Source organism: Equus przewalskii, unplaced genomic scaffold (genome assembly GCF_037783145.1).
Source record: "Equus przewalskii isolate Varuska unplaced genomic scaffold, EquPr2 ChrUn-10, whole genome shotgun sequence".
Lineage (NCBI taxonomy): Eukaryota > Metazoa > Chordata > Mammalia > Perissodactyla > Equidae > Equus > Equus przewalskii.
In genome coordinates, this window is record NW_027228747.1 from 707,434 (window position 1) to 723,808 (window position 16,375).

General features: G+C 47.7%; 1 protein-coding gene and 1 non-coding gene across 35 annotated transcripts in view; one reads left to right on the forward strand and one right to left on the reverse strand.

The window, feature by feature from the left end:
- Positions 1–16,375, forward strand: part of ADAR (adenosine deaminase RNA specific) — a 44,657-nt gene that overhangs the window by 13,742 nt on the left and 14,540 nt on the right. For 6 of the 34 annotated variants that reach the window (XM_070607360.1, XM_070607366.1, XM_070607383.1 and 3 more), the window contains exons 2-7: positions 10,159–10,440; positions 10,528–11,579; positions 13,426–13,609; positions 14,193–14,269; positions 14,900–15,044; positions 15,174–15,364. In XM_070607360.1, the coding sequence (XP_070463461.1) occupies positions 10,159–10,440; positions 10,528–11,579; positions 13,426–13,609; positions 14,193–14,269; positions 14,900–15,044; positions 15,174–15,364 (1,931 nt within the window). Of the gene's footprint in view, positions 1–4,488; positions 4,809–9,711; positions 9,819–10,158; positions 11,580–13,425; positions 13,610–14,192; positions 14,342–14,899; positions 15,045–15,173; positions 15,365–16,375 lie in introns of those variants that run through there. The other 28 variants (XM_070607358.1, XM_070607361.1, XM_070607379.1 and 25 more) reach the window with 13 other exon arrangements.
- LOC139081497 (U7 small nuclear RNA) lies at positions 14,076–14,137 on the reverse strand. The gene has a single exon (XR_011536643.1). It is a non-coding gene; the product is annotated as a U7 small nuclear RNA (small nuclear RNA).

The following is a 16,375-nucleotide window of genomic DNA, read 5'->3' on the forward strand; positions in this document are numbered from 1 at the left end:
TGCCAGACCCGTCTAGTGCTGGAGAGGCAGGTTAAGGGGTCAGGACTTAATGCATAAACCACAAGTTGTATTGGGTCATCTCGTGGGACTGTTATGAGACTAAATGTACATTAACTGTTTAAACTTACATAAAATATTTAGCTCAGGCCTTTTAGCCTTTATTGTTAGTATTGTCTTGACATTATTACTAATATTATATCTTTAATATATGATAATACCTACCATCAATGCCTGTGCTTATAGATAGTTGATAAAGAGCCGCTTTTCTTCTTTCATTTACTGGATAACTTTGATTGGGTACGGGCACTTATCCACTTCTGGAGACCTGTTTCTTGTGTGGTTGCCTGAGGTACCTCTTGCTTTCTTGTGACTTCAGAAGCCAGTCTAGTCATTAACATCAACAGAATATACATCACCATAAATACGGCTTGGGCAACGCACTATTCTGCCTACAAAAAGCCTTACAGGTCATCAGAGCAAGTGGGGTTATCGTGGGAAGACCCGCAGAATTTTGAAAATTATGTTGATGTGGCAGTAGCTGTTTCAGTGGAATAAAAAACCCAATGATAAAGAATTGAAGAGAAACATCAACAAAAAAAGAGGGCAATAAATTTGTGCCTAGCGACTATGAATTGCTTATTATGTATTTCCTATGAGTTAAGATAAGAACATGAGTTTATTTATGTGCATATCCTATTCTAAAATAATGCCCTAGTACTTAAAAATAACTCAGTAATTTCTTCCTCTTTTAATAATGTTTTGCAAGTTAAGTAGCATACATTAACAGGCAGTATGTTTCTGTTGCAGTATCACTGTAAGAGCAAATATTGAAGGCGTTTGCAGACATGTGCTTTACAGTAGGGAGAGAGAGGATCCAGTTGGACGGAGCCCATATGTGCAGTGAAGTCTGGTTGTAGGAAATTATGGACTAAGAAGACTGTTGTCAATATGCATCCCTGTACACAGGTTAAACAGAAGATCCACAAGAAGCCAAATGAATCATTGCGAAAGCCAGACTCACAGTTATAGTTAAAAAGCAAGAATAGCAGGGATGCGGGACTAGAGCCAACCCAGGAGCCCAGAGAATAAGGCATCCTTCCCCATAAGTTGGGAAGTCCAGGCCCGTGAAGGCCCTTAGGGAGCCGGAGTTGGCAGTGTTATGTGGAAGCCAGATCTCCGAGAATACTGAGTGAGGGGCTTTTCTATGAATTCCTAATTTTAGACGGTAATTCTTAATCATTTAGGCGGTTGTTAGCAAGTAGCCCTAGCTGGTATGTACACAGGAGGACATGCATTGGAGGTTACTTCACAGCTGGCGGCAGACACTTACAGGCCCCCAGGGAGGTGAGCACCCTGCGTTAGGAGAGGCGTGCCTGTGCAACCACAGGGGCTTTGTGCACAGGGATAACACGGGAAGGTGGGCACTAGGGAAGTAACAGTGGAGGATTAGGGATAATTTTGACTGTGTATGCTCGTCTGTATTTTCTGATATCTTCTGAAATTTGCTGTAGTCAACCTGTGATGTCTCGTTAATTTTTTAAAGAGCATCATCCAACTTGTTAAGTCCCTACAATAGAACAGCACAAAGATCAACGTCATCACCTCACAACCTTGTAGGAGCTGAAACAATTACTGAGGGGGAGGAGATGTTTACGAATAAGACGCTCCAGTTACCTGAGCTGCTCACACTAAATGACGAGAGCAGCTGTTCTTCTTTCAAGGCAGAAACTAACCCTCTGTTTAGGAAACAAATTTCCCATTTCTGCTTCACCACGGCATCCTGTGTTGGATTAAAAGGCCGCAGCGGTGTGGCTTCCCCTGCACAATAGTTGTGATTAAGGCTTTTCTGGACCATTCTTGTAGAAGAGTTAAATTTCTTTGGGATTGTTTAGCCTGAAGGCAAGAAAGCAGAAGTAAGACATAGCTCATTTTACTGAAATGGAAAATAGAACGTGGGAAGACAGGCTGGAATTGCTGCTGCGAGAGTTTTTTGTTGTTTTTAATCTTTTAAAATTGTGAAGTATAGCACATACCTACATGCATAAAGCGTTAGTGTAAAACTTCATGAATTAGGGGCTGGCCCCGTGGCCGAGTGGTTAAGTTCGCGCGCTCCGCTGCAGGCGGCCCAGTGTTTCGTTGGTTCGAATCCTGGGCGTGGACATGGCACTGCTCATCAGACCACGCTGAGGCAGCGTCCCACATGCCACAACTGGAAGAACCCACAACGAAGAATACACAACTATGTACCGGGGGGCTTTGGGGAGAAAAAGGAAAAAATAAAATCTTAAAAACAAAAAAAAAAACTTCATGAATTATTGGAAAGCAACCATATATGTAGACACCGCCCAAGTCAACAACTAGGACATCATCACTACCCAGAACATTCCTTCCCAGTCAAAAGTCCCTCCTTCCTCCCAGAGGTAACCACCATCCTCTCTCTTATGCAGAGCACACTATGGTTTAGTTTTGCCTGATTTTAGACTTTATGTAAGCAGAACCATATGGTATGTTTATAACTTCTCTCACTCAATATCGTGTTTAGATAATTACCCACGTACTTGCATGTGGTTGTAGTTTTTTCATTTTTGTTGCTGTGTAATATTCCATCATAGGTGTGTGCCACCATTTATCCATTTTACTTTGGATGGACATTTGTGGTGTTTCCAGTTTGGGAGCTGTTATGAATCACGCAACTATGAACTTCTTGTACACGTATCCAGGTCTAGGAGTGGAGTTACTGAATTGTGGGGTGTATATATTCACCTGTCTTAAACAGTGGCAAACTGGTTTCCTGTGGTGACTAGGAGCTGCTTTGTGTCCTGTCTCCCACCTGGTCTGATCAGGTGGTTAATGTTGCCTGTCTTATGGATGGGCAGTAACTCACTGTGCCTTTCCCTGGGGTGATGAGATCGAGCAGCGTTTCATATGTTCACTGATATTTTTAATTTCCTCTTGTGAAGTTCCTATGCCACCATTTTGCCCATTGTTTTTCCTACTGAGCAGTCTATTATTCAGTCAACTAACCAGCCCTCTAAAGGTCACTCTGCAGGGAATATGGGGCTGTATAACATATGTTCCCCGCCCTGAGGAGAAAGTGTTACAGCTCTAAAGGCAGGTATATAAACAAGTAATTCATAATGCTGTGATGATTGTTGAGGCATCGATCTTGCCCACCAGGCTGCCTATTAGCTGAAGGATGGGGCTCTTGTTCATGTCACGTTCCCAGTGCTTAACACTGTATGTGGCACATATTAGGTGCTTAGTAAAGTTGTGTTAAGTGATTGAATGAGGCATTTTCAGAGGATGGTAAAAGTGTTCTAGTAGGGGTAAGGGCTGAGTAAAAGAGAAGCCCAAAATAAGGAACCACAAATTGCCCCTACTCCCCCTCCACGGAGTGGGGCAAGGCTTCACCGTGAAGTAATGTTTGAAGCAGATCTTGAAAGACTGTTTCATCGGAAGCAATGGAGGAAGTACATTCTAGGCCAAGGAACAGAAAGTACAAAGGCACAGAAGGGAGACACAGCGCAGCCTACGCTAGAAATGTGAAACTTGGGGTGACTGGCACTTAGGAAGAATGGAATGAGACCACAGTGGAGAAAGGGCCTCAGCTGGCCATGATGTTGCGGAGGGACTGCCTTGTAAATCTCATAAGCACTGGGGATAAAATTGAGATTAAACACAGAAAAAGAAATTTCTCACAGGTGAGGGGAGGTGGGGGGCTATTGATCACTAGAATTCATCTCAAGAATCTTTTCCTAGGTATCCTGAACCAAGTGGAGCAGATAGATAAGCCTGATCCTGAAATCATTTGAATTTTTTCCCTCTACCAAGTTATCTTTTAGAAAGTCATGGCGTAACTTGAGCCAGTGTAGAGTGGTGAGAAAGGGTGAACTTTCCTAGTCGGAGCTGGATTTAGCAGCAGCGGGGCGCAGCCTTAGTCAAGCCTCAGTTTCCAGGTCTGTAATTTGGGAATAATGCCAACCCATAGAGCTGTTGTGAAGATTAGGGAGATAATGCACATAAAGGACTTCACCCTTGCCTGGATGGACGAATGGTGAAAGTGGGATGGTTTATGATCCTAAACTGTTTCATGATCTAAATTGTAGATCATAAATTGTGCAGTTACCGTTCGCATTGTCTTGCTTTTTATCAGTTTGCTATTAAACAGTATAAACAGTTCGCTTGTTTATAACTTTGCTGTTAGCGGTTCACGTGTGTTTAGAATATGTTAGGAATATGAATACATAGTCCACAGTGGGACGTTAGTCATCGAAGAGCTCTGCGCCCCCACCCCACCCGCCTTCCACTCCAGAGACACACGGCCAGTCAGTGCGGACGGGGCAGAGGACAGAGCCCCGTGTCCCTCCAGTGCCCGGCTTGGTTCGCAGGGTCTTTGTTTGCTTTTGCTTTATCCCGTGTATTGCTGAGAGGGCCATGTGAGGGGAATTATGAGCTCAGTATTTATAGCTGTTTTCCTAAAGAAAGAGTATCTTACCCGGCTCTCATGCAAGGAAAGGATTAGACTTGTAACGGGCGTGAAACCAGACAGCTCCTGCTCGCTTTGCCCAAACCCCTCCCCTCGGCCGAACTTTCCGAAGGGAAGGGAAGGGGAAGTCCTTCGGAAGAAACGAAAGTGAAATTGAACCGGAGCCATTTCGCAGCCCAGCTCGCCCGGCGGCCCAGCGCGAGCCTTCTCCCGTCCCGACCCCCGAGGCGCCCCTGGTGTCGGGGAGCAGCGAGGGGGCGGCCGGCCGTGCGGCGGGCGGGGCGCCGGGACATGCCTCCCGGGCGCCATGGACCCGAGGCAGGTAAGCCTGCGGCCTCCGAGCCTGGGCCGCCCGGACTCGCCCGCCCGCCCGGGGCTCGTCTTCAGCCTCACTTGCGCTGTGGTTTAGTCGCGACATACGTGCGTTGTGAGTGAGTGAGAGTAGGGGGCTGTGTATGTGTTCTTGCCAAGAAAATTGCTGTTCCAGAATTTGTAGCGTGGTAATTAATTCTGCAGTGTTGAGCAACGCGTGGAAGAGGCTGTGAGGGAAAATGCACCTCCGTCCCAGGAGCAAGGCCTGGGCCTCGGTCAGGGCCTTTCTGCTAGGATCCGGTTTCTGCCCCCGGCCCCTGAGCCCCGCTTAGGCAACATGCTTTTAGTAGTCTCCTCTGCCCCTTTCACTTCCTGAAGGCTTTGGGGAATGAAAAATAGCCTTTCTTAACCTGTAAGAGAAGGTTTATAGCAGCTTTATTCATTATTGCTAAAAACTGGAAAAAACCAAATGTCCTTCAACAAATGATTAGATGAACAAACTGAGATACATCCGTATAATAGACTACTGCTCTGGGAAAAAGGAAAAAAAATGGGGGGCCGCCTGGTGGTGTAGTGGTTAAGTTCCTGCTCTCTGTTTGGCAGTCTGGGTTTCCCCAGTTCAGGTCCTGGGCGCAGACCTCCGCATGGCTCATCAAGCCATGCTGTGGCAGCATCCCACGTACAAAATAGAGGAAGATTGGCGCATATGTTAGCTCAGCAGAATCCTCCTCAAGCAAAAAGAAGAAGATTGGCAACAGGTGTTAGCTCAGGACCAGTCTTCCTCACCAAAACGAAAAAGGAAGGAACAGCTGACACATGCAACAGCATGGATGAATCTCAAGTGCATAAGCTAAACAAAAGAAGCTAGACTCAAAAGACACATGCTGTGTGAGTCCATTTATATGACATCCTGGAAGAAATAAGCTAGAGGGACAGAAAACATGGATGGTTGCCAGGGGCTGGATGTCGGGGAAGGAGTTGACTGCAAAATGCATGAGAAGACGTTTTGGGAAAATGGAAATGTTCTGTATCTTAATCGTGGTGAGAGTTATAAGGCTACATGTGCTTTGACTATATAGTCAACACCCATAGTTTACCCTAAAAAAGGTAAATTTTACCCATGTACCCATATATATGTCCCTTTAAAGGATTAGGGACACCTGACTTGAAGGAAAAGCATTTCTTCATGCATACCAATATGTTATGCTATAGAGCCCATGTGGTAAAGATGCTCATCTAAATGTATACGACTAAAGTGAAATTTTGCAGGACAGTACATGTTAAATGACTTGTTACATACTTTGTGTAGTAAATAGACGTGAAGTGGACACGTGGAGCTGTTGAGGGATTTAGAATGATCAGCCAGGGGTGGTCGCCCGGTTTCCTCCTCTCGCTCCGTTCATCGGCTCTCCCAGTGGCTGTTCTCAAGTGCTGGTTTGGCTTGGCTTTTAGGGGACTTAAGGAGGTATAAAGAAGAAATTAATAATTTCCCTCTAATTTTTCCCTGAAGTAACTGTTGTTAACAAATTCATGTGTCCTTTCCTTCTTTATTTTCTCTGTGTTCATTCTAGCATGCACACACACACATATTCATGGGTTTTTTCTTTTGTTTACAAAAAAGGGATTATAGCATACATGTTCCTCTCCAACTTACTTTATTGTTGTTTAATTTAACATTATATCCTTCCTAAATTTTCTCCAGGTGACTACAAATAGATTGTAACATTTTTTTAAGAAACCGTGAGTACCGTTCCATAGCATGAATGTGTCATGATTTATGCAACTCTTGATGGACATTCAGATATTTTGCAGGTTTTGGCCAAGTGATAGCAGTTTAAATCTAGAAGTCGTTTAGCTGCAAAGTGACTTTAACCACTTTGAAACAAAGTTCTTTTACCAAAGTCACTCAGAGAGCCAATCAGAAAACCCTTGAAGCCCCCTCTACTTTGGGGCTGTAAACTGAGCGCTCACCCTCTGTACACATATGCACCTCAGGTAGGGGCGCGGTGCAGCAAGAGGAGCAAGGAAAGAGACGGGATTGTGTGCCCCGGGATGTCTTGTTTGTACAGTCGTTAATTCAACAAACGTGGTTCAGGATCAGCTTTGTGCCAGGTGCTGTCTTAGGTACTGGGGATGCTAGGATAACTGAAGCATAGTCCTTGTCTCCCTGGAGTCAACTGCAGCCCCTCCTCAATACTACTTGGGGAATATTGGGAGTGGTGAGTTGAGTATAATTTCTAGGGCACCTAATATTGTTAATCATCTTTCAGATACACTACGGTCTATGTGTGTCATTAAAAGTAGGGGCCAGCCCAGTGGTGTAGTGGTTAAATTTGCACACTCCGCTTCAGTGGCCCCGGGGTTTGCTGGTTCAGATCCCAGGCACAGACCTACGCACTGCTCATCAAGCCATGCTGTACAGGCATCCCAGGTATAAAATAGAGGAAGATGGGCACAGATGTTAGCTCAGGGCCAATCTTCCTCAGCAAAAAGAGGAGGATTGGCAGTGGATGTTAGCTCAGGCCTCAAAAAAAAATAATCAGTAGCTCTGATAAGGTAAAGTGAGCAGTGTAACAGGTGCTGAGTGGGAGGCATTCAAGGAAAGGAAAGTCGTGTGGGCTGGGAGAGGTGGGCGTCAGAAGTTTCCTGAAGAAGGTAGCGTTTAAGGAGACCTTAAGGGGAGGGTCAGAGTTGTAACAGGTGGCAGTAGAGGGAGATGCAGGCACGTTGGGTTGGAATGTGGAGGCATGGAAAGATGAGAGGTGCTTGTGGTAGCCCAGGTGAGAGGTAATGAAGGGCTGGAACTGGAAGAAGACTCATTTAAGAGAAAATACAGAGGTGGTAGACAAGATAGGACTTGGCAACTACCTGATTAAATGTGGGAGCCGAAGAAGGAATGCGGGTAGGCAGCAAAGATGACTCAGGTTCCTAGCCTTAATAACTAAGAGGAGAATGATGCCATTAGCACTAATAAGAAGAGCAGGAGACTGGGTTGAGGGGAAAGATTAATTCAGTCCAGATTATGTGGTGGTTGAGGCAATGGCAGGATGTCTATGTGGCCAGGTTGTCTAGGCATTTGGAAATTCAAGCCTTATGCTTCAGCACAAGGTGGTGGCTGGAGATAATAGAATTTAATCACTGTTTCTTCACAGGCCTAGTTTGGTTTGGGGCGGTGGATGAACTCAACCTGGGGAAGGAAGAAGAGATCTTTAGACAAAACCCTGGGGACCGATGATAGGTAAGGGGTGGAAGAAAGGGACAGGGGCAGACAGAAGGAAAAACAGAGGTGAGAGGAGACCTTTGATGCTGAGTCATCAAACCCTGGGAGGAGAATTTTTAAAGAAGAGAGCTCAGTCCACAGTGAGCCAGTGTGTGTGTGTTGAACCATGTTGACCGCCGAACAGCAGTGAAACCTAACTAAGTTCAAGAGGAGAATTTATTTGGCCCCATTAGTGAGTCACTGTCCTTCTCCAGCCCCACTGGGACGGTTTGGAACAGGAAAAGGAGGCAGTGGGCCATGGATGGACTAACCATGAGATCCAGGCTGAATGAGGAGGTGTGTGAAGCTAGAATGGGGAAGGATTGGGAGCAGCTGACCCACAGCTGCAGTGGGGTCATGTGAGCCGCAGGTCCCACGAGGGTAAGGAGCGGGAGTTGTAGAAACACAGGGAAGTTGCCATCAGAAGGAGCAGGAGAGAGCAAACTGCAGCCCACAGGCCAAGTGCAGCCCTCCGCCTATTTCTGTGAATGAAGTTTCACATACTGTATGTGGCTGCTTTTGTGCTACAATTGAAGACCCATCTGGCCCTTTACAGAAAAAGTTTACTGACCCCTGGAAAAGAGTTACAAACCCCTGGAAAAGGGGTTTGAGGTTTGGTGGTGGCTCTGGCTAGAGTAACAGTGAGATCGAATGAGGAATTGGGGCAAGCCACTCGTGTGACTGGAAGGCGGAGGTGGCAGTCACTGGGAGAGAACAGTAAGAAATTCCGCAGCCAGGCTCCCATGAGCATGAGTGGCAAGAGTGCTGGATCCCCTCATTGTGACGGGCATGTGAGGAGGAGGGCTGAAGTTACTAACGGAGGGGGCACCGCTGCCTGCGGATCCCTGTAGCCTTCAGGAGAATTAGGGATGGAAGCACGAGAAAACACTGTTCCTAGGTGGCGGCCCCCCACCCTGGGTCCCATAAGTGTGTCCTGCCTCCACCCCACTCCGGTGAATGGTACCGGGGAGAGAGGAGGAGCACTGGTCTGTGTGGGTGAAGGAAGTGCTCCGTGTTCTGGTAAATGTGTGGCAATATGTGAGAGTATAGGATTGCCTGCGCTCTGCAGGGTGGGGTTCTGAAGGATGTGCGGTGGAAGCAGCTATCGGGAGGTAGCTAAGGGAGTGTGGAGGATGGGGCTCAGCTGTCCAGGAATAGACCCTGCCAGCTGCACACATGCAGTGAGCCTGGGTGGTTAGGGAAATGTCCCCTCCAAGCCTGGGCACCACACTGACCCGTACTTCTAAGGAAACCATCCAGCTCCCCTAAAACCAAATTCTGGGCCTCCTGGAATGGCAGCAGCAAGCAGATGAACCTGTGAGCTCCTCTGCCCTTCCCTAGCAGGGGGGCATCCTCTGTTACAGCTGGGGAGGACTGGGGTTCCAGTTCATCCAGCCCACTGACCGTTTGCTCTTTGTTCTAGTCATCCAAGTGACAGATTTGAGAGACAAGGGAGCTGTGCAGTGGTCTAATCCCTGGTCCCCTGGCATTTTTAGGTTATTGTTCTGGTTTTGTTTGTTTTTAAAACAAAATAACATTTATTTGTTTTTCTGATTTTAAAAGGGTTTTTTTTTTTTTGAGGAAGGCTGGCCCTAAGCTAACATCTGTGCCCATCTTCCTCTACTTTATGTGTGGGACGCCTTCCACAGCGTGGCTTGATAAGTAGTGCATAGGTGTGCACCCGGGATCTGAACCAGCGAACCGTGGGCCACCAAAGTGGAGTGTGCAAACCTAACCACTGCACCACCAGGCCAGCCCCTGGTGGGTAAATTTTTTAATGAGTGGAAAGATTCATTCTCAACTCCCTAAAATTTTGTCTAAGGGAAAAGAGTGAGGTTGCTGGAGAGGCTATGCTGAGGTGTCAGCCCCTGTGTGCTCCTGGGTGCTCTGTGCATTTTACCTCCTGCTCCCCTCTCTTCCCGTTGCTGAGTCCCCGGACAGTACTTACAAGGTGGGCAAGCCACCACAGCTGGGTCACAAGGCCACATCCCAGTGTCTTGTCAGCCCGTTAGGAATCAGGTGCAGCCCCCCAGGCAGGGAGAAGGACAGGCTCACTGCTGCAGTCCTAATTCACTTTCTTTTCCATCTTCTTGTTCTGCAGGGCTGTTCCCTCAACAGATACCAGCCCCATCCAGTTCAAGGCTATGAGCACAGCACGTTCAGACACCAGCAGCCAGGGCTGGGATCTTGTCCCAATAGTTTCCAGCTCCAGCAAATAGAGTTTCTCAAGGGGCGGCTCCCTGAAGCCCCCCTCACTGGAAAGCAGACACCGTCACTGCCGCTGTTCCTCCCTGAACTCTGGCCAAGGTTTCCAGGACCACCTGCCAGAGGCAGGCAACAGCAGTTCTGGGGTATCCCCAGGGGCGTGCCTCCCAGAAGTCAGGTACACCAGAGAGGGTTCCAGCATCCTTTCCCACGTGGCAGGATTCTGCCATGGAGAGGTGTTGATAGGCTTTCCTCACATTTCCAGGGACTGCATATCGGCCAGGATCAGGAACAAAGGATCTTAGAGGAGCTTGAGGAAGGGAACCTCACCACAGCGCGAGCTCTGGCTGTGAAGCTCGAAGTCCCAAAGAAGGAAATCAATCGTGCTTTATACTCTCTGGCAAAGAAGGGTAAGCTACATCAGGAAGCAGGAACACCCCCTTTGTGGAGACTTGCCGTCTCGGGTCAGCCTTGGAACCAGCACAGCCCAGTGAGAGCAGACATTTGTAGCCGGGGAGCTCCAAACTCAGACCCCAGCTGGGAAGCTGAAGACAGTATTCCCACGTCTGACTTGGAAGATCCTCCTGAGCCTTTTGACATGGCTGAGATCAAGGAGAAAATCTGTGACTACCTATTTAACGTGTCCAACTCCTCTGCCCTGAATTTGGCCAAAAATATTGGCCTCACCAAGGCCCGTGATGTTAACGCCGTGCTGATTGACTTAGAAATGCAGGGGGATGTCTACAGGCAAGGGACAACCCCTCCCATATGGTATCTGACTGACAAGAAGCGGGAGAGGATACAGATCAAGAGAAATACGAACAGTACTCCTGAAACCACTCAAGCTGCTATCCCTGAGACCAAAAGAAACGTAGAGCTCCCCACCTGTAACTTACCCACGGAGTCAGAGGCCGCAAACAATGCGGTAACCACAGAAAAAGTGGAGAATGGGCAGGAACCTGTCATAAAGTTAGAAAATAGGCAAGAGGTCACACCGGAACCAATAAAACTGAAACCACCTGTTCATGACAATGGCCCCTCAAAAACAGGGTATGTTGACTTTGAAAATGGCCAGTGGGCCACAGATGACATCCCAGATGACTTGAATAGTATCCACGCAGCACCAGGTGAGTTTCGAGCCATCATGGAGATGCCCTCCTTCTACAGTCATGGCTTGCCACGGTGTTCACCCTACAAGAAACTGACAGAGTGCCAGCTGAAGAACCCCATCAGCGGGCTGTTAGAATATGCTCAGTTCGCTAGTCAGACCTGTGAGTTCAACTTGATAGAGCAGAGTGGACCGCCCCATGAACCTCGGTAAGAGACCACCCAGGAATCGTACCTCGGGTTGGGGTCAGGCGCCCTTGCTCCTGACGCAGTCTCAGCTGACTCGTGAGCAGTGCCGTTTGGTGGCCCCTGTCTTTTTCCTCTTTCTTTCTGCCTTTTGGCTAAATCACCCTTGTGGCCCTTCCTCCAGATCTTGAGCAGGGAATGTAGACCTCGGACCAGCCAGAATCTTGGCTGAGCAAGGGGGAGGTTGACTCTGTTGGCTAAAATGAAGCTGCTTTGGACATGATTAGCTTTCATGCATCAGTGTCATGCCTGCCTCCTAAGGCCAGAGGTAATGAAGACTTGACTCTTTTCCCACCCCCTTCCATGTGCCATCCCCCTTTTCCCTAAGCCAGGTTCCCCAGAGAGGTACAGGAACAGGTGGGTTGGAGCAGGCTGCACACAGAGCGTAAGGGTGGGTTGTGCTGCTAAGCAGCAGTAGGTCCACACCCCGCTCCTGCCCGCCCCACCGCTCAGCTCCTGTAGGGAAAGGGTGGTGTAGAGTGTGCATGGCTGCCTGGCTGTTGAAGGTGGTGGTTCTAATTTTACACACCTCCTCTGCACAGATGGGTGGGCTAGCACTTGCTGCTGCTCCTAAGCTGTGAAATCAGAAATTACCTCACTCAGGCAGCTGGCCGGGCCCTGGACCATAGATCTTCTACAGGCCAGTGGACAGATTGAGGAAGACAGGTGGGCTGAGAAAGAGCTGCTGAAGGGCCTAGAGGAGAGCTGAATCCATTGAAGCTTGAGGGAGTGCCCTGGAGAAGACGGAGAGAATTCCACTAACCTTTCCATTAGCTGCAGGCTGGGCCCTGAGGGTATTCCCAGCTGTGAGCCTTATTCCTTATCTTGACCGTCTTAACGACACTGAGATGGTGTTGCCGAAGAGCTGGTAGGAAAAGGGGGTGTTTCTGTCCAGAAGCTGGCAGGTCCAGGACTGGTTTGTTTCCGTTTGAAGTAGAGGCTGGATAGCCATCATTCTCTTTCTTTTCCCTCTGTCCCCCTTCCCAGAGTTGAGGAAGAACAGTGGGTTTTGTGCTTAACCTTTCTTTGTACTCCAGCCATAAGAAACATTGACGCCATGTTCAAATATTTCGGGAGACTCAGGGAATAGGAAATCTGACCTACTTTCCTAAATGAAATCCCACATTGAGCAAAGAGCTGAGCAAATTTGAAAGGTGGAACAAAGGAGGCCTAAGCTGAGTCCAGAGGCCTAGAACAAATGCTTTTTGGTTTTCCATGTAACAAGGGCAAATTCCTTTCATCTCAGGCTGCAGACAAATAGAGCTGTAGAGTGGCTCACAGCAGACCAGAAGAGTGGTATATCTCTAAGGGGAGGTTGGCAGCAAAAACAGCCCGCAGGAAGTGGTAGGAGTCTGATCCCTGTAGGTGTCTGGGGAGCGTGCGATGCCTCTTGGCTTTATGTAGGAAATGCCCTTGAGGTGGCCAGTCTGCCTCAGTTGCTTTAGGATGAAGGCTTTTTGGTTGCTAACAAGACTGTAAGGGTGACTTTAGCTCATCGTTTTTTGTGCAGACTTTACCTTAATTCACTGCTCAGAGATAGTGGGTTTTCCCCCCAGCCAGTTTCTTATCACCTATAGCCATGTTTGCTCTAATGAGCGATGGGGCGAGAGTCACTGGCTGCTTTGTTTCCAAAAAGTAGGGACAGGCTGAGCCTCCAAAAGGACAGGAGTCCCTTGGCCTACCCTCCACCTTCTCCACAAGTCAGAAGTCCCCTTAGTGTAGCAGGAAACTGTAGGGCGAAGATCTCTCTGGAGAGGGCAGAAGGGATGGCCTAGACTAGTGTTCACACGTCTAATCACTTTCCATCAAGATTTAAATTCCAAGTCGTCATCAGTGGCCGAGAGTTTCCCCCGGCTGAAGCTGGCAGCAAGAAAGTGGCCAAGCAGGATGCAGCTATGAAAGCCATGACAATTCTCCTTGAGGAAGCTAAAGCCAAGGACAGTGGAAGATCAGAAGAGTCGTACTACTATTCCACGGAGAGAGAATCAGAGAAGGTAGGTGTCCTGCCCTCTGGGAGGTGTCAGTTCACGTTCCATGTCTGTGAAGTATCAGGACTCTAACTGACTCTGTTGAAACAATATTGGCCTAAAGAAGTCACTCTGTATCTCAGGAGTCAGCTTCCTGCCCTTCCCTCTACCCCACCTCGCCAGCCCACCTTTCCTTCTCTCATACCCAGCTCCCCTTCTTGCCCCTCTCCCTACCTACCTGGAGTTCTAGAATTTCAGAGTTGAAAGAGACCTTAGGGATTATCAAATCCAGTCTCCTCTCTTGGCAGATAAGGAATGAGACCCAGGACGTGTAAATAACTGACCCTTTCCTGCAAGGCCTAGAGAATGCCTGCAGCCCTCTTTCTCTGGGAAGCCAGCCCCTAACGTGTAGTTCACCAAAAGAAGCTGTCCACGCTCCCTCTGCTACAATAGACTAGCCGATGTTTTGTTTTCCTTTTCTTTTTTTTTTGCGGGGGGCCTTCTGGTGAGAACCAAAAAACCTGCTAGACAAATTCTAGAAGAGCTGTAACACTAGCCAGTGTTTTCTTAGTCCGTTTGTTTGTGTTTTTTTGTCTCTCATTTTCTCCAGACTGCAGAGTCCCAGCCCACCACCCCTTCAGCAACATCCTTCTTTTCTGGAAAGAACCCCGTCACTACATTGCTTGAGTGTGTGCACAAGTTGGGGAGCTCCTGTGAATTCCGTCTCCTATCCAGAGAAGGCCCTGCCCATGACCCCAAGTACATCTCTTGTATCATGTATCTCTGCTGAGGTTTTCTCACAAAAGAGAGAGATACATTTTCCTCCTTGTCCCCTCAGAGATGGCAGATTATTCCACTGAGCAATCACTCCTATGTTCAATATGGAAAATGGGGGGCGTTGAGGGCATGGTTGCTGCTTGAGGAGCGGAGAATCTGGGCGTAGGGATTCAAAGAGCGAAGCAGGGACTGAGCTCTAGGGAGGTACACGGCTGGCAGTATCACCGGTAGGTGGTGGGACAAAAGGTACAAGACCTGGGCATCCCTGAGATGCTGTGCTCTGAGGCTCTGCAGACTTACATGTTCAAGAGGAGGGTTCCTGGAGGAGGTGAAACTAGGGTCAGCCAGGCAGAGAGAGACTGGGGGCAGGAGGAGGGTGAAAGGCACTGGCTCTTCAAGGCAGAAGTGACTGCGTGAGCCAAGGCACAGAGGTGATGTGCACAAGGAAATTACAAGTTATAAAGGATGACAACCTGACAAAGGCTAGGTCAGTCTCTTCAGTCGAAGCCATTTTAATCCTTCTCCTTTCATCTCTGTCAGGTTCCAGTACTGTGTTGCAATGGGAACCCATACTTTCCCCACTGCAAGTGCCCCCAGCAAGAAAGTGGCAAAGCAGATGGCTGCAGAGGAAGCCATGAAGGCCCTGCATGAGGAGGCAGCGAACTCGACACCTTCCGATAACCAGGTGGGGCCATTTTCCTACTCAAAAGATGCAGGTCATTTTTAGCAACTAAGTGCCCTAGGATTGCCCGTGAGTCCTGCAGAGCTTCCTTAAGTGTTTAAGGTTTCTCTTTGTTTGGCTAATTCTCTTCAGCCTGGAAGTACGAACACGGAATCACTTGATAACTTGGAATCTGTGATCCCCAACAAGGTCAGGAGGATTGGCGAGCTCGTCAGATACCTGAACACCAACCCCGTGGGCGGCCTGTTAGAGTATGCCCGCTCCCATGGCTTTGCTGCTGAGTTCAAGTTGGTTGACCAGTCAGGACCTCCTCACGAGCCCAAGTGAGTGTTCTAGTCCTGGCTACAGCCATGTGTCAGGGTGGGGACAGCCTGTAACCCAGGGAAAGAAAGGATGTACGTTAGCCATGAGTCACAGGAGAGGCACGTTGAGGGAAACGAGTCCAACCCTGTCTCCATGGCCTCCTAGAAGATATTAGATCAGCTGTCTTGAGAATACAGTCACTCTTCCAGTGAGCATGATCCTTCCTCATTTTTTTAACTGATTTTAATTTTTAAGGGACTATATATATGTACATAGAAAATCATTCAAGCTGATAGAAATGAGACTTTTCATTGCCTACTTTTTCAATCTCAGACTTCTAGTTTCCCTCCCCAGACCCATACACTATTACCATTTCTTGAGTCCTTCTAGAACTTTCCATGCATATATTAGCACATTTTCCTTTCTTTTTGTTTTTAAACAAAAATAGTGTATATCATATCTTCTGTTCTACACCTTGACTCCTTTACTTACCAATGTGTCTTAGAGACCACTACAAATCAGCACATATAGATCTATCAGACTCTCTTAACAACTACATAATATTTCATTGAATAGATGCTTACAATTTTAAAATTGTTTTATTAAACCCAAGATATAAAACAGACACCCGTGTACCTACCACCTAGTTTAAGAAAGAGAATGTTGCTATTACCATTAAAGCCCCCACCTTACGTAATTTATTTAACCAACTTCCAGTGACATTTAGGTTGGTTTTGGTCTCACCGTTAGAAACACTCCTGCACTAAATATCCTTGGACTGTATGCCTTTGCTTACAGGTGCGACCTAGTCTATAGTGTAAATTTTCAGGAGTGGAATTTCTGGGCCATGGGTCATGTACATTTTTTTTATAGGTAATAGACTATCCAAAATAAATATTATTTGAATATAAAAAGCTCATTCTCACTCATTCTTCCTTTGGCCCAGCTGTCACCTACACACACACACACGCACGCGCGCGCACACACACACACGCACACACACACGCTAGCTAATGCAATCAGTTTAGGAA